At 33.8% G+C, this 25,831-nt stretch overlaps 1 protein-coding gene, 1 long non-coding RNA gene and 1 pseudogene across 25 annotated transcripts in view; 2 read left to right on the top strand and 1 right to left on the bottom strand.

Moving 5' to 3' along the window:
• Positions 1 to 25,831, top strand: part of EMC2 (ER membrane protein complex subunit 2) — a 402,209-nt gene that overhangs the window by 42,592 nt on the left and 333,786 nt on the right. For 21 of the 23 annotated variants that reach the window (XR_004816012.2, XR_007401889.1, XR_007401891.1 and 18 more), the window contains one exon: positions 18,115 to 18,275. Coding sequence is in view for 5 of the 23 variants with exons in the window: in XM_035716635.2 (XP_035572528.1) it covers positions 18,115 to 18,270 (156 nt within the window). In the remaining 18 variants the exon portion in view is untranslated. Of the gene's footprint in view, positions 1 to 1,862; positions 1,951 to 4,257; positions 5,834 to 18,114; positions 18,276 to 19,571; positions 20,683 to 25,831 lie in introns of those variants that run through there. The other 2 variants (XM_049093350.1, XM_025450998.3) reach the window with 2 other exon arrangements.
• On the top strand, positions 10,703 to 17,562 carry LOC125752415 (uncharacterized). Of its 2 annotated transcripts, none has more exons than XR_007401902.1 (2): positions 10,703 to 10,860; positions 17,425 to 17,562. It is a non-coding gene; the product is annotated as an uncharacterized LOC125752415 (long non-coding RNA). The 2 variants fall into 2 exon arrangements; XR_007401901.1 differs by having other exon boundaries at positions 10,705 to 10,894.
• Positions 18,330 to 25,831, bottom strand: part of LOC112662504 (heat shock protein HSP 90-beta-like) — a 64,183-nt pseudogene continuing 56,681 nt past the window's right edge.

Here is a 25,831-nt window from a genome sequence, read left to right on the forward strand (position 1 = left end):
CAATTCCTGAAGTCTATTGCTTCTGTGATTTTACCTGTGCTTGATCACTTAATCTTTCTCAACAGGTCATGAGAAGTTTGCCAAATTAAGTTAATTACAAAAGAGAAGGAACACATCATAAATCAAGTGCTAAGTGCTTAAGACAGCATTGGTATTTGCAGAGAAAATCAGTCACTTGAAAATGTATGAGTGCTTAGACGTATAGTAAAAATACTATATTTTGCTAATAGCAAATGTTAATCAATACTTTAAACAGGGGTACAGAGAATGTTGATATAATAAACCTTCTCTTACCCCCACAAGGAACATTTATTTAGTAAATCTGTAGTATTCAAACTGATAAATGATGAGAATTGTCAGTCTAGTTAGAAAACTCATTTTGAAATCAGCATGGGGTATTCAAGTGTTTTCCTTACTGATTATGTGCATTGTATTGAATTTAATATGCCATGAATTTGCTTTTAAATATGCAAAGATACCGTTTTTAATGCATTGTATTTTGTTTTAATTATAAAATCCAATCCCAATTTGGTTTTATAAAATTACAACTTTATAAACTAGTAATGCATATCTTAAAACATGTTTACATTATTTTAATATGTAACAGAGTTTTTATTTTTTTTGTAACGTAGAGTTTTATTTGACAGCCTTTGCTGCAGAAACATATCATCTAGTCCACTAATAATTCCAGAAACTTTTTAAAGATTGTGACTTAATTTAATTAATTTTAGAGATGTCTTACAACTTGAAAATATTTAATAGAAAGTACTTGTACATTTACATTTTACTTTGAAATTGTAAATATTTTTTAGATGTCTGACAAGTAGAAATGGTTTACATTTCTACAGAAGTATAAATTTCATTTGTAAGTTAAACTTTTTATTTCATGAAAGTTTCTAGTTGAAAGAGGATAGTTTTAAAATCAAATTTATGTTTTTATAGGTTATCACACTAAAGCATTTAAATTGGCCAATTTTGCAGTGAAATCATAGTGCACTTCAACTAAAAATGAAACCTTAATGAAAATGTAAAGTCCAAATTTTGAACTTTGATGAAAGAAATTAAAGACGACACAAGCAAAATGGAAGGATATTCCATATTCATGGATTGGGAGAACAGTTATTGTTAAAAGGGTGCTTATTGCCCAAAGTAATCTGAAGATTTAATGCAATCCCTGTCAAAATACCAACAGTATTTTTCACAGAACTAGAACAAATAATCCTAAATTTGTATGGAGCTACAAAAGCCCCTTAATAGCCAAAGCAATCTTAAACAAGAAAAACAAAGCAAAGCTGGAGGTATCACAATTCCTTCAAGTTATTCTACAAAGCTGTATTAATCAAAACAATATGGTCCTGGCATAAAAATAGATCAGTGGAACAGGATAAAAAGCCCAGAAGCAAACCCACAATTATATGTTTAATTAATCTTTAACAAAAGAGGCAAGAATATGTAATGGGAAAAAGTTTCTTCAACAAATGATGTTGGGAAAACTGGACATAGCTACATGCAAAAGAATGAAATTGGACCATTTTCTTATACCATACAGAAAATAACTCAAAATGCATTAAAGAGTAAATGTGAGACCTGAAACCAAAACCATAAAAATCCTAGAAGAGAGCACAGGCAGTAATTTCTCTGACATTGGCTGTAGCAACATTTTTCTAGATAAGTTCTGGAGGTTAAGGAAATAAAAGCAAAGAATAAAACCCAAATTTTGTTTTATTGAAGAAAAGATACTTGATTTCATGCTAGTGACAAAATAGATAATGTTAACTCTTGTCAGCAACATAAAGGTAAGATTATGAGTTTGAACCTGCCATGAAATTGGGCCTAATTGCATTTGTTTTTTTTTAAATTAGTTTGCAGGTCGAAGTAAGAAGGAAACTAAATACTCTCTTAAGGCAGTTGAAGACATGTTGGAAACACTACAGATCACCCAGTCTTAAGGTTTCAGACTCTTTCACATTACATTTCACAACTGCACAGTTGAACTTATTGGCCTGTGACTTATTTACTAAATGCCTAGTGCTATTTATATACTAATTTTTGTTAAGAGGGCAATTGTAAAGAATGTTTATATAAACCTAAAAATGCCTTTTATTGCTAAGCAGGAAGATGGAGAAAGTCCATGGAAGAGAGATTTAACAAGATTCATATTGATTGTACATCATTCTCTTCATATCACACATACAGAACTTCTTTTAAGCCACAATGTGATGTAGAAATCCCATAAATAAATCATGTGATTTATTAAACTTGTGTATGAAGATTCTAGATTCTTTTTTGTTATACTCAAGTAGTGAATATGTTGTTTTAGAACTCAGTTTCTAGCTAACTCCTTATTTGTGAAAAGAAATAGATAGCATGCATACCAGACAAGCAAAATATTGGCAAATTATTTTGATTTCTCTTTATAGTGTTAAGTTGGATTTTGCTGTGCATTCCAGTGGGTTATTGTTTTATGCACTATAATATTATTCTGATAAGTCTTGCTTAATATATATCATTCTCCAAAGTTTAGTAATATCTCTGTAAAATTTTTGTTTTGCCATAGGCCATAACTGAGATTTTTTACCTGTAAGCAGTTTTAAGGTTCATATAATAATCAAATTTAACCTTTATGAAAGTTAAAGTTATTAAACTTTTAAGTATAAACTACATAAAAGAATATTAAGACAACATAGTAGAGATTAAAGAGATTTCAGTGAAAAAAAAGGTTTCAGTGGCTGAGTTATTTTTACTAGGGAAAATAAAATCTAAACTATCTTTAGGGGCAAAATTTTTACAGTTCTCATATTTCATTACTTCCTTAATAAGAATTTCTCTTTCCTTTTTCTCTTTTCATGATAAACAACCATTATACTACCTTCAATAGTGTTTTGCATGTTTCAGTGGAATAGAAAGAAATTTTGAGACACTTTTAAGAACTTTATTCAGACACAAATCAGTTTTTAAGATAGGCAATTAGCCATTCAGGGCATGTATTGGTAGTAGTAGTAGTATAATTAGTAGTAGTAATAGTATAGTAGTATACTAGTATAATAGTATAGTAGTAGTATAATTTACATATATAAATTACATGTTCTATGTATCGCATACATGTATAATTACATATATAAATAGTTTACATATATAAATAATTAGTTCTGTACCATTAGTACAGAAACTTCTACATACTTGTCATTGCTGGATTTAGGCAAATGGGGTTGATGGAGGAATTGACAACCTGGAAGTCTTTAGGAAGAAAACTATTGTCAATATCAGTTTTTAATCTTTTGAATAATTCTGTTAGTAAATTATTCTCCATATCTGGTCTAATTCTTTTATTTTGCAGTCTTTTTAGTTTTATTCTGCCATGAGAAGTGAGCAGAATGTAAAATTCCCCACATAAAGATAATTCTTATCAACAAATCTTTGTTATCACAAGATACACTCTCTTTTGCCCATGAATTTAGTAACTGCATTTTCAACGTAATCACCCATCTCAGATTTGTTTGCTATAAAGTGCTCATATATTATTCCACTACCTTTCTTCCCTCTAACCTCGTATAAGTCACTAAGGTAGTGTTTACTTTAGCAATTAAATTTGTGTGAGGTAGTGCCTTTTATAATCATCAGCCTAAGTTTCAATTTATTTTTCTAATTTTAAAACCTGCTTGCCAAGAATTTTTTATGAAATACATTGTTAATGTATATAAATTTAATAAACCTCAGTTTAAGTAAGTGTACTGATCATCCTATCGTGGCAGATATTTGCCAACTGCTTCTACCACCACTTTTTCCTCATTAACAGTATCTTACATTGTTCGGTAGGACCAGAGATCCTTGTTCTTCAAGGAGATAAGGACCTTACTTTACCTCAGCCCTAGGATATATATCATGATTGATCTAAAAAAACAGAGGTGATTTCATTTCTTATGGTCTGTGATATGCCAAGGTAGTACTTTTTGCAGTGAAGGAAATCTTCTGTTATTTGTGGTGTTCTGTATGGTAGCCACTAACTAACTGTATGTAGCTACTGAGAACTTGAAATGTGGCTAGTAGAAATGAGAAATTGAATTTTTAATTTAATTTTAATTTAAGTAGCTGCATGTGATTCATGGCTACCATAGTGGGCAGTGCAGATATCCAGAGTGCGGGCATGTTACCTATTTAAGGCTAATAAAATGAACAGAAGACTATTGGGAAGGGTTTTCCTTTCAAATTAAAAAGTCAGAGCTTTATGAAGCTTTTTGCCTCTTTCTCTTCCTTCAGGCCATGAGTGTAGTCAACATGTTTAGAGATACAACAGCCATCTTACAACTATGAAACAATAAATAGGAGAATGAAAGCTACCTTTCAGAGATGACTTTGTAGAAAGACTAGGGAGAGCCTGCATCCCTGATGGCATATTGGATACTTGAACAAACATGAGTTGCCATCCTCTGCACTTATCACATGAGAAAAATAAACTCTCCATTGTTTAAGACATTGTTTGGATTTTCTTGTTACTTTTGCCATGTATGTTTCTCACTACTACTATGTCCATTAATTTTTTTAAATATGCAAAGCTCTTATTTTAGACATGCTGGGAATGGTGTTTCAAAATGTAATGATTTAAAGTTAGAGTAGACAAGTACATATAACAAAAGTAGTAATACTTTGTTGTAACTCAACATACACTATTTAAGCCAACCTTAGCCATAGGATATTATTGACTTGGGAGCAGAGGAGGATGTAGAAAAGATAGAAAAGGAAGACCAGTGCTTCAGCATGCTGGGAGCATATAATTTTTATTGATAAATGCTTCAGAGAATCTTTTTTTTCTGATGCCACAATCCATTTATTCTCAAAGTAACTTTATTTCATAGAACTTTTAAGATTTTAGAAGGGACTTTATTATTACTATTTTTTAAGATTTTATTTATTTATGCATGAGAGACAGAGAGAGAGAGGCAGACACAGGCAGAGGGTGAAGCAGGCTCCATGCAGGACTCAATCCTGCGACTCCGGGATCATGTCCTGAGCCAAAGACAGACGCTCAACCGCTGAGCCATCCGGGGCATCTCTGGAAGGGACTAAATGAATTAGTTATATTCTATTTTAGGATGAGGAATCAAGGTTCTGAGAAATTAAGCTCTTCTGTGAAAGAGCAGGACCAGGATGTCAGGGGTTCCCAAGTCCGTGTATTTTCTAGTATACTCTGAGGTATGTATCTATTCTGTGATATATTCTTCCTATTTTAGAATGAGAAAAATAAGAGATAGATGTATCCGAGGGACGTTACTTGTTAGCATAGCAGGGATTAGATTCATATTTTCTGACTTGTAAAACAATTTTTAGTGGAATAATTAAAGTCATAATTTATTTATGAAATTATACTTTCATTTTGAATTAAACTGAACAAACTAAATTGCCCGTTTAAGCTATATTACTTCATTTTTAGTCATTGTGAGAACTATTTCAGACTATTTAGAACTACTTTGAACCTCCCTTCTCACTCTTGACAAGTAACCTCTTGTTATAGACTGAATTGTGTCCCCCTAATATTCATATGTCAAAGTCCTAACCCCCAAACCTCTGAATGTGATTTTATTTGGAGATAGTCTTTAAAGTGATAATTAAGGTGAAATTAGGTCATATGGGTGGGCCATAATCCAATATGATTGGTATCTTTATAAGAAGAACTTAGGACACAGACAACAGAGGAAAAACCATGGGAAGACAAAGAAAGATACCCATCTACAAGCCGAGGAGTGATTCCACAGAAGAAACCAACCCTCCTGACACCTTGATCTTGGACTTCAGGCCTTTAGAACTATGATGAAATAAATTTCTGTTGTTTAAAACACCCAGTTCTCTGTGTGCTTTGTTAAGGCAGCCCCAGCAAACTAACAGAGCTTTCTGACTAATTCACAGAGAAAAACATACCCAGTATCAGACGTTTTTGTACTTGACCTAACCTCTTTTTCTCTTAGAGTAGAAAAAAATAGCCCTGCTCTTGTCTGAATGATTTCCCACCACTGTCCTCATTTTTTATACCTAAGCCTTATTTTAGTTTCACAAATTTGCCTTACTGACTTCTACCACAGAGCATCCTGTCTTCTCTGAAATGTCACATCATTGCTTTTCTTCAAATTTGTCCTTAAACTATTTTTCTTTTGTATCTTTTCTTTCTTTCAACTAGAATTCTTCCTGTTAACACTCATATATGTCCATTTCATTACCTTTTTAAAACAACTCCCTTCATTTTCATGATTCACCTCCAGCTACTACCCTGATTCTGTTTTTTGTTTTTGATTTCAGTCTAATTCCTTCAATTTTCTAAACTTGTATCTGTTCTTCCCCTCTCATTCTTTAAATTGCTCCAGTTTGGTACCTCCCCACACTCCCACTGTATTCCTTTGAAATGGTTTAGTTCTGTGTCATCAATCTGATGGATGTTTTCTTTTAAACCATAACTGTGTTCTATTTATTTAATGCTGTATTACACATTTCAGATCTGCCCATTCTTGTCCATTTTCATTGCCACCACTACCCTGGAACAAGCTGTCATCACCTGACTCCTAAACCACAATAGCCAGAAAGCTAGATTTCTTGCATCTTCACTTCTCAGTCTGTTCTCCATTGCAGTGAGAATATGACTACACATCACTAGAAATGCCTTTTTACCTTTCCCCTCATTAAAACTCTTCAGTTGTTCCCCTTTGTTGCTCTATACATGGCCTGTGAGGTTCCACGTAGTATCAGAACCAGGAAGGACGGTTCAGATTTCCTGATTATAAACTATCTTCTACTCTTCTCCCCTCTATTTCTGAATTTAGCCATATTTAAATTCTGTGGCTTTGTTAATGCTGTCTTTTTCCACAAACTTGGTACTCATTCCCTCTGTATAGAGCAAAAAGCCTTCCTTGACTCATCTATCAGAGGTCAGGCCCCTCTTCTTTCTTCCTACCCTTGTTTTTAAAATAGCGTTTTATTTTACAATACTTTGACTCACCAGAAGTTGCAAAAACGGTATGGGAGTTCCCATGTACCAGCTTCTCCCTATTATCTTAACCACAATATATTGTCATAGGAAATTGACATTGCAGCATTACTATTAACTGAGTTACTGGCCTTATTTGGTTTTCACAATTTTTGCATGCTCATTTTTTTGTTTATAAAATGTTATATATTTGGATTCATGTTACTATCACCATAAGCATAATATAGAACCTAACATCACAAACTTCATTCTTGCTACTTACTAGTTATACCTTCATCTAACCCTAATGACCAGCATCCACTGATCTTTTCTCTATCACTGTAATGTAACTTTAAGAGTGTTACATCAATAGGATCAGACAACTTGTAACCCTTTGAGACTGGCTTTTCACTCAGCATATTTGCCATTTAGATCATAACTGTTGTTGCTGTGTTGATAGTTTGTTCCTTTTTATTGCTAAATAATGTTCCATTGTATGGACGTACCTCAATCTGGTAATCAGCTACCAAAGAAAGCCCTGAATTGTTAGCACAACCATATGATCATATCAATTGATGTACAAAATTATTTGCAGAATTCAACACCCGTTTATGATTTAAAAAACTAATTTAGCTATAGAAGGAAACTTCCTTGATCTGATTTTTTAAAGACCTGTAAAACATATCTAGCATCATCTTGATGAAAGAATAAATGCTATTTTCCTAAGATTGGAATGAGGCAAGGATGTGTATTCTTATCACTTCTATTCAACATAGTACTTGATATCTTTGCTGATGCAGTAAGAAGAGAAAAAGGAACAAAAGGCATACAGATTGGAAAGAAGTAAAGCTGTCTATATTTACAGATAAGCTGATGATCTACATAGAAAAATCCCAGGAAATCTCCAAAAACATCCTGAACTAATAAATGAGTTTTATAAGATCAATACAAGGTCAACAAAATTCAATCATGTTTCTATATGTTAGGAATAAACAATATTTATAATTGCTCAAAATATTAAATATAAAAATTTAAAATATACAGGATATGTTTGCTGAAAACTACAAATGCTAATGAAATCAAAGAGCTAAATAAGTGGAGAGACATACCATGTTCATGGATTGGGAGACAATATAGTAAAGATGTTAGTTGTCCCCCATATGGACTATAGGTTTGGTACAATTAGTATCAAAATCACAGATGCTTTGTAGATAGAGCTTTATAAAAATATATGAAAAGCAAAGGAACTAAAATAGTCTAAACAACTTAACAAATGAAAATAAAGTGGGAAGAAATCCGACTACCAGATATTGCCATATGTAGGTATAGTAATCAAGACAGTGTGGTATTGTTACTGTGTGGTTTTGTCAGAATGATAGACGCATGATAGAGTAGTGGAACAGAACAGAATCCAGAATTGACCCACACCAGTATGACAAACTAATTTTTGAGAGAGATGCATAAGCAATTCAATGGTGGAATTGGGCTGGGACAATTGAAGTTGAAAAAATCAGACATTCATAGCAGAAAAGGCCCTCAAACTAGACCTCTCACCTTATAAAACAGTTAACTCAAAATGGGTCATGGATCTAGATGTTACATGTAAAACTACAATGCTTTTAGGAAAAAAAAAACAGGAAAAAATTTCTTTGACCTAGGATTAGGCCAGAATTCTTCAAGGGACAGCAAAAGTGTAATCCTTTATAAATGAATCAATCAATCAATCTTTGTCAAACAACAAAACCTTGTTCTGAGAATGACCTGTTAAAAGAGATGAAAAGACAAGCCATAGACAGAAAATACTTGCAGTTATCTATTCAATAAAAGACTTTTGTTCAGAATAAAGAACTATGAAAATTCAATAGCAAAAAAGAATGGGCAAAAGACTCAGGCACTTAAGGAGGCCATAGGGATGGCAAATAAGGACATGAAAAGATGTTCAACATCATTTGCTATTAATAAGGATGTGCAGATTGAAGCTTTAATGATAACACCCCCAACACAGAATGACTAGATACATACCCATAATTTTGTATGCTGATGATTATGTGGAGCAACTTGGAAATAGCAAACGTTTAGCTACTCAGGAAAAGTTTGTTGTATACTTTTATATTATCATATACTTTCATTTGGAGCATTTATCACCTTAATTATATTTTTAAATAATTGTTTCCCTCAGTAGATTCTCTAATTACAGGAGGTCAGAGACCATGCCTATATCTGTCCATTTCTTTCTTTCTAGGTTATAGCATGATACCTGTGCATAGTACATAATTCTTTTAATAAAAAAAATTACTATGCACATCTTGACATAATTTATTTAACAAATCTTCCAGAAGTAGTTTAGTTTCACTTTGTTTTGTGGCAAAATAAATTATAATCAGAAAGTTACCCAAAAATCTAATCAGCATGTTAAATGAACAATATTACAAGGCTGCCAATGAGATTGTATATATGTCATAAATAATTTTAAAAATGCAATGCTTAACAATATAAATGAGATATTCTCAATAAACTGTAGAAATTTCCCAAATGTAAGGATATTGCAACTGGCCAAAAGTGACTAATGGACTGTTGAAAATTTTTGTTAATGGTTCTCAAAGTATTTCTGGACTTGTTAGAAATGCAAATTATTGAGCTTAATCCCAATCTACTATATAAGAAAACTCAGGACACAGTCCGGCAATTTGTGTTTTAACAAACCCATCAGGTATTCCTGAAGCCCACTAAAACTTGAAAACCATTTTTCTACGGTTGACTTGATTGTTGGAAGACTGATTGGAAGAAGCAAGTGATTCTGTGGAGATTGTGTTATTTCCTTTGTTTCTTGTGTTATATTTGTGTATGGTGTTCTTTGTGTTATCCTCTCCTTTGCTTCCTCCCCTTTTTCCCCATTTCATTTTTTTTTTTGCAACCCTATTTCCCCTTGATGCCAAAATAAAAAAAAAAAAAACATGTATACATTTGTTTTATACGTTGAATGTTTTTTCCCTTTGTAATTTTAAAATTAGTACATATGTAGAAATATCGCTATTATTTTTTCTTGGCACTCAAACTGAATTTATTTGATTTGTATTAGTTACCCTCAGTAGTTGTTTTTTTTTTTTTTTTTTTTTTTTTTTAGACTTTTAAGTGAAAGGAGATGGAAGTGGGTCAGTGGTCTTTAAAAAGAGAAATTCTATGTATTCACACACATACACAGATGTTCATATATATGCCTTTCTCTCTTTCTATGTATACATGGTGTATTTGTATTTTTTGCACTCAATTGTAATAACCATAATGAGGGTGTAGATGGCTTGAATATATATGACAGTGGGTATAGTAGAAAATAATAATAAGTCCTCTGTTGTTCTACATTCATTGTTTCTTAAAATTCTGATTAATAGAAAGATTTTGATGCTTAAAAATTAAATTAGGGGGCACCTGGGTGGCTTAGTTGGTTAAGCATCTGCCTTTGGCTCTGGCCATGATCCCAGGACCTTGGGATGGAACCTTGCCCCACGTCTGGCTCCCTGCTCAATGGGGAGCTTGCTTCTCTCTCTCTCCCTGCTTGTGCGCTTTCTCTCTCTCTTTTTCAAATAAATAAATACAAATCTTAAAAAAAAAAAAGTTATATTAGAACCATATCACAGCAAACCATTTCAGCTGCAAATGAGTGAATTCCAGTGGGGTCAATTGCATGTCTATTGTTGATGTAAGAAAACAAGCATTATGAGAACATACAACTCCTTTTTAGGTCTTTAGGTCCTAGGTCTACCAACAAACTGCTGCCCCAAAACAACTTGGAGACTAATTTACCAAATAAGTCACTGATGGGGAAATATCTACTTGCAGATGTCCAAGTAATACTGAACTTTTCCAAGTAGAGAATGGACACTAACTTTGAAGAAATATGAGTTTATACCTAAGTAATTTGAGAGATATATTACTAAGATATCCTTTGTGAGTTCAATTATTTTATAGGCAACCTAAATATTAGGTGAAAACATGGGTAAAAATGATTTGAATATGTGATTGTATCAGGTTAATGACCAAAAACATTAAGATTTATCAAAAAAAAAAGCTCTTTAAAAATCTAGGTAACAACGTCTACCATAATATATCAACTTAAAATCAGTTTGAAGCTCTCCAGATTGTTAACTATAGGCAGTAATGTTAAGAATTGGACTCAAATGACAATTTATTTTGGATTTAATTTCACTATATGTTTTATGTGTCATACTTCATATGACAGAGAGAACCAGGGAAAACACAGTCCTTTGGTTGATAATTTCTCAATGTAACCCTCGCCCCCCAATCTGACCAAAAAAGTGTGGGGAAAAATTACCATAATTCTTGTGAGGGTACTCAGAGTTGGGAGGTTCCAGATAAAAATGCCTGAAGAAAAACTATAAAAATTGCCTTCCTACAAAGAACTTCAAATAGCATGATGATTTAAAGGAACTAACAGCAGTCAGGAAATAGACATTATACCAAATATGTGATTGTATTATAAGTGGCACCCAGGAGTCAGAACACTGGTGCTTGCATAAATGCAGTCTTGGGAATATTAGAATGAGAGTTTAAAAAATAAAGATGTAAAAATAATTGAGTATTTTTTCATTTTACAGGGTACTACTCAATATTTCAGTTTTCTGCATGAGATTTTTTTAAAGATATTTCCACAAGGAAGAATTTAATAGTCTAAAGAGAATCATAATGGAGTATTTTTTGTTAATCTATCCTAATTTAGCTTAGTAACTTTAAATTTGCACTTAATTTTCTATTGACAGATCTCAGATGTTCGTGAACTAATATTGGGATTCATATTTTTAACAGTCATTGATCAGAAATGAAAAAGCTTGATTTTCAATACTTTTTTCCTCCAGCAAGCTTATAGAAGTACGCCACCTAGAGTAAATTTTATTTTACTTTAATTTTTTTTTTTTTATTTTACTTTAATTTTTAAAGTATAAAACTGTTGGACTGATTTAATGTTCCTTTAAACCCCAGAAAGTAGGGATATATTAATCAAAATCAAACTAAATCATATAATTGTGGATTTTTTTCATATATGTTGTTTTCACATGTGACTTTTTTTTTAAGTAGGCCACACATCTGATGTGGAGCCCAACCTGGGGCTTAAACTCATGATCCTGAGATTGAGATCTGAGCTGAAATCAAGAGTTGTACACTTAACTGACAGAGCCACCCAGATGCCCTATATGAGACAATGTTGCTGTATAAAATATTCTGTTAATAGTTTTTGTTAATAGTTCCAGATTAAGCAGTTTATTTAATAAACCCTCTTGCCATGGATAACAAATTAAATCCAGGAGTTACACTTTTTAAAACCCAGTTCAATGAAATTAGGGCTGATTTTGATATGTCATTACCAATTAAAATAAGTATGGAAATATTTGAAAGATACTATGAATAATGAGTTATACACACACACACACACACACACACAGTAAACCTTAATCTTGGTATGGTCAATGAATTTTTTAAGTTTAATTGTAGAAGACATAGCCAGTGAGTGAGCTTGTTGTCGGACCATTACAAGTAGGTAAAGTTTTTCAAATGCTAATAAAATGTGAATGGAAAGAACCTTTTATTTGGTCCCTCATGGTTTTTCAGGTGGGACACGAAGCATATAAAAGAACAAGTTTTAAAATTTATTTGTTGATAAAACACTGCAAGATTTTGAGACCTATAGATTTCTTCGACTAGACAGTGTTAAAAATCATTTTTCCCCCTTTATGGAATATTAAGTGGCATATAACATTGTGTAAGTTTAAGGTGTACAATGTAATGATTTGATGCATGTATATATTGCAAAGTGCTTACCATAATAAGATTAATTAATACATCTTTCACCTCATGTAATTTCCATTTTGTTACTGTTATGAAGAAAAAACATTTAAGATTTATTCTCCTAGCAACTTTCAAGTATACATTACATATTGTTAACTAGAATCACCATGCTGTACATTAGATCCCTAGAACTTACTCATTTTAGAATTCAAAGTTTGTGCCCTTTGACTAGTATCTTCTCATTTCCTCAAACTTCTAGCCCTGTTAATTATCAATCTCCTGTTTCTGTGAGTTTGACATTTTTAGATTCCACATATGAATGAGATCATACAGTATTTGTCTTTCTTTGACTTATTTCACTTAGCATAATGCCCTCGAGGTCCATCTATGTTGTCACAAAAGGCAGAATCTCCTCCATTTTTATAGCTGAATTATATACACACACTACATTTTCTTTATTCATTCATCTATCACTGGACATTTAGGTTCTTTCTGTGTATTGGCTATTATGAATAATGCTGCAGTGAATATAGGAGGGCAGATATCTCTTCAAGATAGTAGTAATTTCATTTCTTTTGGATATATACCCAGAAGTGGAATTGATGGATCCTATAATAGTTCTATTTTTAATTTTTAAAGGAACCTCCATATTGTTTTCTATGGTGGCTGTACCAAGTTACATTCCCACTGATAGTGCAGTAGGTTCCTGTCCCACCACATCTCCAGTATTTATTTCTGATATTTTGATGATAGCCATTCTTACAGATGTGAGGTGGTATCTCACTGTACTTTTGCTTTGCATTTCCCTGATGATTAGTGATACTGAGCACCTTTTCATGTACTTGGTGGCCATTTATACATCTTCTTTAGAAAAATTCAAATTATTTGCCCATTTAAAAGTTTTGGGTTTTTTGCTACAGAGTTATATTATTCCTTACATAATTTGGAAATTAACCTTATCAGATGTGTGGTTTGCAAATACTTTCATTTTTCAGGTTGCCTTTTTATTTTGTTGGTTGTTTTGCTGTATAGAAGCTTTTTAGTTTGATGTGGTATCACTTGTAATTTTTTGCTTTTGTCATTTATCCCTTTGGTGTCATATCCAAAAAATCATTGACAATTCTGACGTCAAGGAAATGTCAGTACTTTGTTGAATAGCAGTGTGAGAGTGGACACCCTTGTCTTGTTCCTCATTTTAGTGGGAATGTTTTCTTTTTTTTTTTTTAAGATTTATTTATTTATTCATGAGAGACACAGACAGAGAGAGAGAGGCAGAGACATAGGCAGAGGGAGAAGCAGGCTCCATGCAGGAAGCCAGACGTGGGACTTGATCCCGGATCAGTGGGAATGTTTTCAATCTTTCACTGCTCAGTATGATGTTATCTGTAGGTTTGTCAGGTATGGCCATTATTATGTGAGGTATATTCTTTAGCCTACTTGTTGAGAGTTTTTATTATGAAAGAATTTTGAATTTTGTTCAGTGCTTTTTGTCTGCATCTATTAAAATGATCATGCGATTTTTTTCCTCTAGCACATTAATGTGTTTTATCATATTTTAGTATATGTGCTGCCGAAGCGAGCACTGTTTTATCATATTGATTGATTTTCACATAACCATCTTTGCATTCTAGGGATAAATCCCACTTGATTATGGTGTATGGTCCTCTTAATGTGCTTTTGAATTCATTTGCTAGTATTTTGTTAGGAATTTTTGCATGTGTATTCAGCAATGATACTGGCCTGTAGTTTTCTTGTGGTATCCTATTCTGGCTTTGGTATTAAAAAAGTTCTGGCGTTGTAAAATCTATTTGGGAATGTTCTCTCCTCTTCAGATTTTTGGAAGACTTTGACAGGATTAGGATAAATTATTTAAATGTTTAATAGAATTCACTAGTGAAGCCATCTGGTCCTGGACTTTTTCTTTACTGGGAGATTTTTGATTATTGAGTCAATATTCTTGCTAGGAATTGATATGTTATGATATTCTAGTCATGATTCAGTTTTATTGGGACACCTTGGTGGCTCAGCGGTTGAGCGTCTGCCTTTGGCTCAGGGCATGATCCAAGGGTCCTGGGATCAAGTCCCACATTGGGCTCCCCGTGGGGAGCCTGCTTCTCCCTCTGCCTATGTCTCTGTCTCTCTCTCTGTGTCTCCCATGAATAAATAAATAAAATATTTAAAATATGATTCAGTTTTATTTATTGTTTTTAAAGAGATTATTTATTTGACACAGAGAGAGTGAGCATAAGCAAGGGAAACAGGAGAGGGAGAAGAAGCTTTCTGCTGAGCAGGGAGCCTGATGTGGGGCTTGATCCCAGGACCCCGGGATCATGATCTGAGCCAAAGGCAGACGCCTAATTGATTGAGCCACCCAGGCACCCCATGATTCAGTTTTAATAGGTTGTGTATTTCTATGAATTTATGCATTTCTTGGAGCTTGTCCTATTTGTATGATTGTCCATGGCAGTCTCTTATGATTATTTATATTTCTCTGGTATCAGTTGTAATATCTCCTCTTTCATTTATGGTTTTATTTGAGTCCTCCTTTTTTTCTTGGTAAGTCTACCTATGGGTTTGTGAATTTTGTTTATCTTTTCACAAAACGAGCTCTTCAATTTTTTTATTTTTGGGGGTTGTTTTCTACTCTCTCTCTTTTTAGATAGAGAGCAGGTGCGTGTGTATGAGTGGCAGGGAGGGGCAGAGGGAGAGGGAGAAGTAGGCTCCCTGCTGAGTAGGGAGCCTGACTCAGAGCTGGATTCCAGAACCCTGGGATCATGACCTAAGCTGATGGCAGATGCTTAACCATCTGAGCCACCCATGTGCCACCGTTTTTTTAGTTCCCTAAGGTATAAATTTGGGCTATTTATTTGAGGTCTTTCTCTTTTTAATGTAAGCTCTTATTGGTATAAAATTTTCTCTTAGCACTACTTTTTCTGCATCCCATACATTTTGGTAGGTTGTGTTTTCAATATCATTTGTTTCGAGATATTTTCTAGTTTCTCTTTGTTTTTTGTTTTTATTATTTTATTTATTCATGAGAGACAGTGAGAGAGAGAGAGAGAGAGAGAGAGAGAGGCAGAGACATAGGCAGAGAGAAGCAGGCTCCATGCAGGGAGCCCGACGTGGGACTCGATCCCGGATCTCCAGGATCACGCCCTGGGCCCAAGGCACACTAAACCGCTGAGCCACCCGGGCTGCCCTCTAGTTTCTCTTTGATTTTATCTTTGACTCATTGGCTTTTCAGGAGTTTAATTTTTATGTATTTGTGAATTTTCCACCTTTTCTCCTGTTACTTATTTCTAGTATCAAATCATTGTGTTTGGAAAGGATTCTTGGTATGATTTCAATCTTCTCAGTTTGCTAAGATTTGTTTTATGACCTAACGTATAGATTAGTCTAGTGAATGTTTCTGTGCACTTGAGAACAGTATGTGTTCTGTTGTTGTTGAATGGAATGTATATTTCTGTTAAGTCTTTTTGGTGTAAAGTACAATTTAAGTGTTTCCTTATTAATATTTTGTCGGCATGGTCTACTCATTGTTGAAAGTGGGATATTGAAGTCACCTATTATTAATATGTTCTTGTTTATTATTCCCTTCAGATCTTTTAGTATTTGCTTATATTTAGGTGCTCTGATGTGGGGTACATATATATTTATAATTGTTATATATTTTTGATGAATTAACCCCTTTATCATAATATAATAACCTTCTTAGTTTCTTGTTCGATTTTTTGACTTAAAGTCTGTTTTGTCTGATATAAATGTAGCTATACCTGCTCTTTTTTGAATTCCATTTGCTTGGCATGCCTTTTTCTGTCCTTTCACCTTGAGCCTCTGTGTGTTCTTGAAGTTATTGTGTCTCTTATAGGAATCATATAGTTGGGTCTTGTTTTTTTTTTTAATCATTTAGTTGCCCTATGTCTTTTTTTTTTAATTTTTTAAAAATTTATTTATGATAGAGAGAGAGAGAGAGAGGCAGAGACATAGGCAGAGGGAGAAGCAGGCTCCATGCACCGGGAGCCCGACGTGGGATTTGATCCCGGGTCTCCAGGATCGCGCCCTGGGCCAAAGGCAGGCGCCAAACCGCTGCGCCACCCAGGGATCCCCACCCTATGTCTTTTTATTGGAGAATTTAATTCACTTATATTTAAAGAAATTAGAGATAGATAAAGACTTACTATTGCCATCTATTTTATTGTTTTCTGACTCTTGTAGGTCCTTTGTTTCTTCTCTTCTATCTTTGTGGATTGATGATTTTCTGTCGTGGTGTACGTTGATTCCCTTCTTTTTATGTTGTATGTATCTATTGTAGGTTTTCGTTTATGTTTATCCTGAGGCTTACATTAAACATCTTATATATATAGCAGTCTATTTTAAAATGATAGCAACTTAACTTAGATTGTATGTAAAAATTCTACCCTTTCCTCCTTCCCCTCACATATATTTTTGATGTCACAATTTATATCTTTTTATATTATATATCTAACAAATTACTTGTATCTACAGCTGTATTTAATGCTTTTTTCTTTAATCTTTATCATAGAATTAAGTGGTTCCACACCATCATATTAAAGTATGAGAATATTTTGAATCTGACTATATACTTACCTTTACCAGTTTATTATATATTTTTATGTGTTTTCATATTACTAATTAGTGTCCTTTTACTTTGCCAGGTAAAGTATCGTGGTTGGCAGTTTTTATCTTTCAGAACTTTGAATATGTCACCTCACTCTCCTAGGCCTGCAAGTTCTCTGCTGAGAAAACCAGTGATAGTTTAATAAAGATTTCCTTGTATGAGGGAAATGATTTTCCTCCTGTGCTTTTAACATTCTTTGTCTTTGATTGATTTAAAATTCATGATAATGTAACTTGAGAAGATTGTTTTGGGTTGAGATGTGGGGACACTTATTAGCTTCATGAATTTTGATGGCTAAATCTTCCCCCAGTTTTGGGAAGTTCTCAGACATTATTTCTTTATATAAACATTCTACCCCTTCTCTCCCTTTTTTCCCTTGTGACTTCACTGATGTATAAATGGTTTCCTTTAATGGTATTTTATAATATTGTAGGCTTTCTTCATTATTTGTTAATTTTTCCTTTTGCTTATCTGACTGGATAATTTCGAATGATCTATCTTTGAGTTCATTGTTTATTTCTTCTACTAGGTTGGTACAGTCTCCTGTTGAAGCTTTTATTGATGTCCTCGGTGCAGCCATTGTATTTTACAGTTCCAAAATTGCTCTTTGATTCTTTTTTTATGTTTTTTCATTTTGTTTTTATATTTCTTTTTTGATTTTATTTTTTGTATTCTTTTGTAGCTCTATGAGCATCTTTATAATAATTACTTTGAATTATTTTATCAGGCAGTTCCTGGATCTCCATTTCTTTGGCATCATTTACTGGAAATTTACTGTGTTCCTTTGGTGGTGTCATGTTTCCCTGCTTTCTTCATGATCCCAGTAGCTTTGCATAAGTGTGCAATTGAAGAAGGAGTCACCCCACAAGACTTTATGGACTGACTTTGGTAAGAAAAGATCTTTACCTATGTTGGGGGGCACGCTGAAATGTGATATGGAGACTATTGGTTTAGGATAACAAGTGCAGGTATGTGTGGTGGGTCTGAGCCCTGCAGGATGTGATTTTTCAATGGCTTGGCCTGCTGAAGTCCATAACATCTACAATTCTGTGGCCCTTGACGAACATTGTGGGGAATCTGCATTGGCTGCAAAGGCTTTTGTTCCTTGGCAGCAATTTCAGGTCCAGTGGCTAGAGACCAGGGCAGGTAGTGGTAGTGGTAGTGGTTAGAGCTCGTGGTATACACACCTTTGGCTCTGGGCACCAGCTGCAGGCTCCAGTATAGTGACTGGGGCTGGTTGTAGACATTCACATAGTGTCAGGGGCCAAGGGAAGCAACAAGGAGTCAAGGAAGCTGTGCACTGGAAGCTGTGGGGGCCTTGGCTGTCAGTGGGAATTCTCATGGCTGCAGGGTTGTGCCTTGGGTATATGTATTACAGTGGAGGCTGGTGATAGGAGTCAGGCTGGACTTATGCAGGAGCACAGCTAGAGGAGCTAGCCCTGAGCATGTTGCATGGTGATGGGATCAGCCATGGGGGTCTAGGCTGAGATCTTGCAATTGTGCAGCAGTAGAATCTACAGTGGAGTGTCAGTGTGGATCTCAAGCTCTAGTAGGGAGGGAATGTGAAAGTGGGGAGAGGAATTCAGTATCTGACTTTTGTCAACATGCAACCTGGGGGGTGAAAACCCATGAAATCTGTGGGGAGCTGTACGTGACTATGCTGGTTTCCTCAGTGGCAAAAACTCCTGAAGTCCTTTGCAGAGGAAGTCCCTGGGAACCATGGTCACTCTCACTATCTGGCTGATACTGGTAGCCCCTGTGCTTCTTATTCCTAGCCATAGCTGTACTTTTTGGCTTTGCTGATGTCTGGGTGATGTGAAACTGAAGGATTCTTCATGCAGTGCTCTGAAAGGATTAGGGAAGCTGATCGCTCATCCTATCACAGTGAGGGGAACCTTTCTAGCTGGTGAGTTCCCTTTTGGCAGGGAACAGTGCCAGCCTGGGGAGATTGAAGCAGGCAAAATGAAGCTGTTCTTTCTTTCCTTTTTGTGTGGCTATTTTCAAGTTTTTTATTCTACTGTATTTGCTAAATTTCTTTTTTTTTAAATTTTTTAAAATTTATTTTATTTTATTTTATTTTATTTTTTATTTGCTAAATTTCTTAAGTGGACTCCTGAGCTCTCCCAAAACTGGTTTTTTTTTTTTTTTTTTTTTTTTTTTTTTTTTTTTTTTTTTTATGAACAGCTGCCTAATTGTTGACCTTGTGGAGAATTGGAAGCTGGGGTCTCCTACTCTGCCAATTGGTGATGTCACTTTTCAGCATTGACATTTCGCAATGAATGTGATGGGGAAAGATTTTTATAAAAATCAATGCAAAATATTTTGGATTTAAAACCAAACCTATTTGGAGATATCATGAACCTCTGTCTTATCTAAGCTTTAAGAGATGCTTTTCTAGTTTTTTGTATCTGTTAATAAGTAATGCCTGAAATTTTTGCTTTGGAGAGTTCAGACTTCAAAGCAATTGTGGGCAAATGTTGTTTCTTATAGCATCCTATAAAGAATCAGATTTTCTGGTGAAATATTACTTGATTTATTAGTGCCCTATATAAGTGACTTCTACAAACTATGGGAAAAATTCCTGCAAAGTTGAGGTCTTGTCTTCAATTTCCTTTCCCTATAGCATCTGACATATATTGTTGCCACTGTGGATGCTTATAAATATTTGTCAATTTCATATTTTGTCTGTAAGCCAACTGATATTGGTGAGGAATGTCATTCAATTGCTAAAGTTTAACACTCAAGTTATAAGACTGTAATTTTAGTTAGCAGGTTTTTGTTTTTGTTTTTTAGATTTTTTTAAATTAAGTATTGCGAGTTTTACTTAAGCACAGCTGAACCTCCTTGATAGCAGTTATATAGTACAGAAGTTCAGAGTGAAAAACTTATAAAAATTTCTTAGCTCACTAAGAATATGCACCAGACAGAAAAATACCCATTGGGTAATAGTAAGTAGTTAATGTTAGTACTAAAAACTGAACACATTTATATTTCAGTTATAAGGGATGCATGCATTTTATTTACTGTATAGCTTCAAGATTTTATGCTGTCCAGTTGCTATGGGGAGTTCTGTTATCCGTCATTGTGGGGTTTCCTACTTGGCAGCATTATGTATTTATGACGTCATCTGTGTTTGCTGGTTGTTGCATTTGCAGTGGAACTTGTATTTTGGCTAGTTGAAAAGGGAGAGAAAAAGAAAGCAAACTAAACTTGACTCCTTGGCAATGAAGCCGTAGCTTCCTGTTACTTGGAGCCTTATATTCCAAGAACGCCAAATGTAACTTCTGTTGTGGGCCATAGTTACTCTACCTATAATTGACTATGTTTGCATTATAATTATTATAATTATTATATTATTATTATATAATAAACTTATTATTATATAATAAACTTGTATAGTTATATGAAAATCCAAAAGATAAAAACTAAACATACTGTCTTATTAGTTGACATGGTGCTTTTCAGGTGGAATTTTAATATGGGAAGTTAGCCTATGTAGAATGATGCTTATTTTGTTTATTTTGATCAAAGAAAAACCATCATCATTATTAATATTATTATATAAGCTTTTATTTACTGAAAGTACATGAAAATCTAAATGAACTGATAAAAGAAGTTTTCCCTCAATTTTTATAAGATAAGCAAAATAGAAAATAAATTTAAACTCATTAATATCTGAGACTTCTTTTTAAAAACAACTTCCAGTATATATTTTCAAGTTAGCACATACTTAGCTCACAAGCCAGTGTTCTAAACCATCTACATCTACCACATAAACCTGTGATATTTGTTTATAAAGATTTTCAGGTATCCCAAGAAATACCTTCTTAATATTAAAAACACAGAAGCACCTTCTTTTTTTTAAATTTTTTTTTATAAATTTATTTTTTATTGGTGTTCAATTTGTCAACATGTAGAATAACACCCAGTGCTCATCCTGTCAAGTGCCCACCTCAGTGCCCGTCACCCAATCACCCCCACCCTCCACTCACCTCCCCTTCCACCACCCCTAGTTTGTTTCCCAGAGTTAGGAGTCTTTCATGTTCTGTCTCCCTTCCTGATATTTCCCACTTATTTTTCTCTTTTCCCCTTTATTCCCTTTCATTATTTTTTATATTCCCCAAATGAATGATACCATATAATGTTTGTCCTTCTCCGATTGACTTATTTCACTCAGCATAATACCCTCCAGTTCCATCCACGTTGAAGCAAATGGTGGGTATTTGTCGTTTCTAATGGCTGAGTAATATTCCATTGTATACATAAACCACATAAAGAGGATATTCTTTTTATTTTTTTTATTTTATTATTTATGAGAGACAGAGAGAGGCAGAGACACAGGCTCTCTGTAGAGAGCCTGATGTGGGACTCAATTCCGGGACTTGGGATCACAACCTGAGCTGAAGGCAGATGCCCACCGCTGAGTCACCCAGGCATCCCCAGAAGCACCTTCTTAATATTGATTCTTAATGTAAAAAACTAAGAATTAACTCCTTAATGTTGACATATTAAGTGATATTCATTGTAACTTATAGATTTATAGATTATGTTCATTGTAGTGTATGTATTTCATTTTATTTTTTGAATATTGGCAGTCTATGAGACAAAGTTTAGTAAATATCTACTAAGTTAACTTGAAACATTGTGTATGCCTCCAACTATGTTGCACAATGATATTCCCTGGTCTGTGGAAGCATATGAAGAAAATGCATGGGTATTACCTGTATGTATAAAACATGTGGAGACAAAAATCTAATACTGAGATCTTGCCCTTAAAGAGCTTACAATTTAGTTTGAAAGCCAGTGTATGAGAATGAAAATTCTATTAGTGTAAATATCAAGTAACTGTCCAGTAGGACAATATAAGAGTAATTCTTACTGCCTGGTGATTTAATATTTTAGTATTAAAATATTATATATAAATATTAATTTATAAACATAAATATATTTAGTATATCTTCAGAAGATATCCCTGTAGGTTGAAAGTTCTTTAGAACTTGGAGAGGCGGAAAAGACTTACTCTTGATACTGAAAGTTGGATGATAGTTTAGATTCAAGGTAGGGGCAACAATTAATTAATTAATAATTTTTAAAAAGATTTTATTTATTTATTCATGAGAGACATACAGAGAGAGGCAGAGACATAGACAGATGGAGTAGGAGGCTCCCTGCAAGGAGCCTGATGTGGGACATGATTCCTGACTCTGGGATCGTGCCCTGAGCCAAAGACAGATTCTCAACTGCTGAGCCACCCAGGCATCCCAGGAGCAGCAGTTTATATGTCAGTCTTGGGACAAAATAACCATCTAGAAATATAGTAAGCAAATTGTTTTCTTTAGGATGAGAATTTAGGAAAATGAGTATAGAGAAAGAGTGATGGGAAGTGTTAATGTTTAGAACAAATACTTCTCTAGCACTTTACAATTTATAAGGTATTTCTGTGTAATTCTCATTTAATCTTTTTTTTTTAATTTATTTTTTATTGGTGTTCAATTTACTAACATACAGAATAACCCCCAGTGCCCGTCACCCATTCACTCCCACCCCCCGCCCTCCTCCCCTTCCACCACCCCTAGTTCGTTTCCCAGAGTTAGCAGTCTTTACGTTCTGTCTCCCTTTCTGATATTTCCCACACATTTCTTCCCCCTTCCCTTATATTCCCTTTCACTATTATTTATATTCCCCAAATGAATGAGAACATATAATGTTTGTCCTTCTCCGACTGGCTTACTTCACTCAGCATAATACCCTCCAGTTCCATCCACGTTGAAGCAAATGGTGGGTATTTGTCATTTCTAATAGCTGAGTAATATTCCATTGTATACATAAACCACATCTTCTTTATCCATTCATCTTTCGTTGGACACCGAGGCTCCTTCTACAGTTTGGCTATCGTGGCCATTGCTGCTATAAACATCTTAAATACCTGTAGTGTAGTATCTCATTATTCCTATTTAAACAATAAATATAGGACTAGGTAACTGGGGTTATAATTACAAAATATAAATGAACAAAGTATAAATGTAAGCTTTGATGATCTTAAGAGAAAAATATAATAAAAATAAGAGAAGGGTGGAGATTACATACAAGGAAAAATGTGATACTCTAATTTTCATTGCAAGGAGACAGTTTAGTGATAAAACACATAGCTTCAAAAGTGACAGAAAAATTTTTATAATTTTTTCATACTTTTAGAGAGTTTTTATGTAAATCTATCTCTTGTGGAGTTATACTTTTATCTGAATTTCAGTAATGCCTTCTATTTATTTAAAAAATTAATTAAAAATAAACTTGATTATTCTATTTTTTCCTGAAATTATATATATATCTGACATCTGAAGTACTCTTTTGCAAATTGTACAGATTTGTGAAGATGTTCAATAGGAATTGGCAATGATTATTTTGGGGTGATGGAATATTGGTAGTCTCTTTTAGTTTCTTCCTGGCACTTTCTAGTATACTTTCTAAACTAAATGTGTACCATTTTTTTCCTCAAACGATAAAGGCATTATTAATTTTAAAAATTCCATAAAGTACTGTTCTGAGGAATATACTTTTGGGAACTACTGATATAGGTAATTACTCCTAAACGTTATGGATGAATTTCACAATAATATATGACCCACCATTTGCTTCAACGTGGATGGAACTGGAGGGTATTATGCTGAGTGAAGTAAGTCAGTCGGAGAAGGACAAACATTATATGTTCTCATTCATTTGGGGAATATAAATAATAGTGAAAGGGAAAATAAGGGAAGGGAGAAGAAATGTGTGGGAAATATCAGAAAGGGAGACAGAACGTAAAGACTGCTAACTCTGGGAAACGAACTAGGGGTGGTAGAAGGGGAGGAGGGCGGGGGGTGGGAGTGAATGGGTGACGGGCACTGGGTGTTATTCTGTATGTTAGTAAATTGAACACCAATAAAAAAAAATATATGATTTTTCAAACTCAGAAGTTCTAAAAATTACTTTCCAATTTTTCTGTGGCATGTAATGAAGTGATTTAGCAAAAAGTTTTTGTAATTACTATATTTTATTCTTAAGTGATAAACTAAGAGAAAAAGTTGCTACTTATTAGTATACCTCCACATATATATCATAGATATTAGTAGTTTATATTCCCAGTTCAAATAAAGACAAATTAGATATAATAGTCAGTATGGTTTATTTTACTATAATTGCTTTCTGAGGTACAAGAAATACTGATACATTTTTAAAGAATTTTGATGAGACAGATTGAACTAATGAATCTGAAGGAGATCATTTTGAGGCAAATTTATACATTTATTATGTTTATACTCACTAATAGGTGTTAATATATATATTCCAGCACTTTCTTATGTTATCCTTATTTAATCAATGATAATTATGGACATAAATTAGGTAATAAAAGACCAAAAATAGGTTATATAAATTTAAGTAATGATTACTACCTTCATGATTACCAGTAGTGCTCTGCTGAGTTGTAAAAAAAAACTGACAATGACTATATCTGGAGGACCTCCCTCTGATTTCTGATACTCACTATTCATTCTACAGCACTTGCCCTCCCAGGCTCTTCACATGTTCCATTTTAGATGGATATTTAAAAAATAATTTTTATCAACATTTTTAAAAGTAGATACTGAAACAGATACCACTGTTAAGTTTAACATCATAATCTCTTATAAGACCTTTGTAAACCCTTGAGGATTACTATTTGGGAAATGGCCAAATAGGAACTAATGTAGGCATGGATTTCCATGTAATTCCTGAGGAAAAGAGAGAATGTTGAGTGGGGAGAGCAGAAAGTAGGGGATTGAAGCTTAAGGTTTATGACAATTTTGGGGGATAAATACCCAGTAGTGGAATTACTGAATCTTATGATATTTTAATTTTTAACATTTTGAGGAACTTCCATACTGTTTTCCATGGTGGTTGCACCAATTGGCATTCTCCAGCAACAGTGCACAAAGGTTCCCTTCTTTCCACATCCTAATTGACACTTGTTATTTTTCATCTTTTTGATATTAGCCATGCTGATTGGTGTGAGGTCATAGCTCATTGTGATTTTGATTTGTATCATAAGTACAGGGAACAAACTCCTGGTTGCCAAACACACTCAAAGAAAGGGATGGGGGTTGACAAATTAAGTGAAGGAGATTAAGAGGTACAAACTTCCAGTTATAAAATAAATAAGTCAGAGAGATGAAAAGTACATAACATAAGGAATATAGTCAATAATATCATAATGACTTATGGTGACAGATGGTGATTACACTTATTGTGGTAAGCATTGATTAATGTACAGACTTTTGAATCACTGTGTTGTACACCTGAAACTAAATAACACTGTATGTCAACTATACTTCAATAGTAAAAATTTTTAAAAATAATTTTAAATTTAAAAGTAAAAAAAAAAAATTGGGAGTGGAAGAAAAAAAAGAGTAAAAGACAAAGAACTA

This window comes from Canis lupus, chromosome 13 (assembly GCF_003254725.2).
Source record: "Canis lupus dingo isolate Sandy chromosome 13, ASM325472v2, whole genome shotgun sequence".
Lineage (NCBI taxonomy): Eukaryota > Metazoa > Chordata > Mammalia > Carnivora > Canidae > Canis > Canis lupus.